The following is a 2,500-nucleotide window of genomic DNA, read 5'->3' on the forward strand; positions in this document are numbered from 1 at the left end:
CACACACACACACACACACACACACACACACACACACACACACACACACACACACACACACACACACACACAGAGCAGCAGCAGGGGGTCACCTGTGTGTGGAGGCTGTTGAGGTCGTCTTGCGTCATGGCGGGCTCGTCGAGAATGCGGCGTGCCTCCTTGCATGCCTTCTCCTTCTCCTCAATCGCCTGATGTGTCATGATACCCAAGAGCGAAAGGAAGATGAGTACATGGTCACGCTCGCTGTTCAACCAACGCGCACACATCATGCACACCACTGCCACGAAATACTCACATGCACGACGGCACCCGCTTGCACACAATCACCACCGATCACACTCACCACCAATCACCACCACCATCAATCAATCATCAACCACCATCACCACCACGATAAACTGACCGCCGGGAGCTTCTCGTGTGCGAGGTATCGCTTCATCTTGACTTCATCCTCCGTTCGTTTGATGACGGCATCGGCCCCGCCGCTCACGGCATTCGCCCGCACCTCGCGCAGCAGCTGCATTGTCCGCTGGTACTTGTCCTCAGCATGCGACAGCTGAAACAGGCGGCAGTTTGGGTTATTGGGGAGAGGTGAGGGGTTGTTGGGTGGTTGGAGGAGTGGTGGGTGGTGAGGGGGTGGGTGTACATGCACATGGCCGAGGAGAAGTCATACCGACACACACAGACACACACACAGACACACGCACACACACGCACACACACGCACGCACACACACACACACACACACACACACACACACACACACACACACACACACACACGGACAGACAGACGCAGACACCCCTCCAATAATCGAGTATGGTGGTGGTGGTGGTGGGATTGGCACCTGTTCTGTCTGGTCCTGCCTCAGGCGCTCGAGTTCGCCCTCGCGTTCAACTTCGCGGCGGAGGGCGCGAGCAGCGTCAAGCATCGAGTTGTACTCAGCAACGTTCTCATACTGCGATTGTGTGTGTGGGGGGGGGGGGCGGTGTTAAGGGTGGCGTGGAAAGGATGTCAGTGAGGGGTGTGATGCGACGCGGTGGTAGCGAGCAAGCAAGACATGAAAATGCAAGCCCACCCAGACACAGACACCGAGACACCCAGACACAAACACAGACACAAACACAGACACAAACACAGACACACACAGACACACACAGACACACACAGACACACACACACACACACACACACACACACACACACACACACACACACACACACAAAGACACACGCTGCACCTTTTGCTGCATGCGGGCGACGCGCTTCTCAAGTTGGTCCTTCTCCTTCTCCATGTGTTTGATGTCGTTCTTCACTTCGCTCACGGAAAACCCAGACGAGCGCATGTTTTCGACTTCCTTGTGGACCTCCTTGAACGTGTCAATCAGCGCAAGGTACTGCACACACGCATGACGGTGGTATTGGGAGAGATGAGGAAAGGTCAGTGGATGGGCGAAATAGTGCAAACAGGACGTGAGCCGCTTGACAGGCACATGATGGTTCACGCACACACAGACGCAGACACAGACACACGCAGACAGACAGACACACGTACAGGCAGACAGACAGACACACGTACAGGCAGACGGACAGACAGGCAGACAGACAGGCAGGCAGACAGACAGACAGACACACACACATACACACACCTGTTCGCGGGTCTCGGCGACTTCGTCGTTCTGCATCATTTCGTCGGGGACCTCGATGGTCATGAGAAAGTTGGCGAGATACGCGCGCTTCTTTAGCTCAGGCAGTTTGCTCAGGGCCCAGTGCATGATCGGGTGAATCACCTCGGGCTTGGCGTCAATCAGCCCAGCGGCCATGTCCCTTGGATTGGTATGCGGTGCAGATGTGAAATGGCACGGAGTCAGAGGTGGAGCTTTCGCTTGCTCAACAGCAGACATACAGGCAGACGGACGGACGGACGGACAGACGGACACATGGAGATACATACACACGCACCCATACACGCAGACACAGACACAGACGCACACACATGCAGGGCCACATTTTGACTTACGACTTTGAGACGGATGGCTTGTACTTGAGCACGCGCAGTAGGCTCATCATGCGCACCACCCGGTCATCGGGCAGCTCTTGCCTCGTGTCGACGTCATGCTGTCACAGACGCAACACGATCAGCGGAGACACAGAGAGACAAAGTGGCGTGAGACCTCAAAGACAGCGTCAATGCTGAGTGCACGCACATGTGCGTGCGTGCGTGTGTGTGTGTGTGCGCGTGTGTAAAAGTGTATTAGTGCGTGTATGCATTTGTGTGTATGTGGTGTGCGGGTACTTGTTGTATGTGCAGTGCGTCCTTACGTCTGGAGCGATGGCGACGAAGATGGAGTTGAGGGTTTCGATGAGCTGCTCCGGGGACATGGCATCGAAGCTAAGCGAATAGCAACACAAGGCGAACAGGTCATGTCAAAGTTAGGCACAACAGCAGAGCACATACACACATGCAGGGGCGAAAACAGGTGGGTGCGCACGAAACAA

At 55.4% G+C, this 2,500-nt stretch overlaps 1 protein-coding gene across 1 annotated transcript in view; it reads right to left on the reverse strand.

Annotated features, from left to right (window-relative positions):
- PTSG_07233 (CDV-1R protein) overlaps positions 1-2,500 on the reverse strand; it is a 5,752-nt gene that overhangs the window by 2,780 nt on the left and 472 nt on the right. The window contains exons 2-8 of the mRNA XM_004992596.1: positions 2,324-2,393; positions 2,022-2,119; positions 1,651-1,828; positions 1,243-1,398; positions 849-959; positions 404-556; positions 93-188 (exon numbers count right to left, since the gene is read on the reverse strand). Coding sequence (XP_004992653.1) covers positions 93-188; positions 404-556; positions 849-959; positions 1,243-1,398; positions 1,651-1,828; positions 2,022-2,119; positions 2,324-2,393 — 862 coding nt within the window. The remainder of the gene's footprint in view (positions 1-92; positions 189-403; positions 557-848; positions 960-1,242; positions 1,399-1,650; positions 1,829-2,021; positions 2,120-2,323; positions 2,394-2,500) is intronic.

Source organism: Salpingoeca rosetta (genome assembly GCF_000188695.1).
Source record: "Salpingoeca rosetta unplaced genomic scaffold supercont1.16, whole genome shotgun sequence".
In the NCBI taxonomy this organism is placed as follows: domain Eukaryota; class Choanoflagellata; order Craspedida; family Salpingoecidae; genus Salpingoeca; species Salpingoeca rosetta.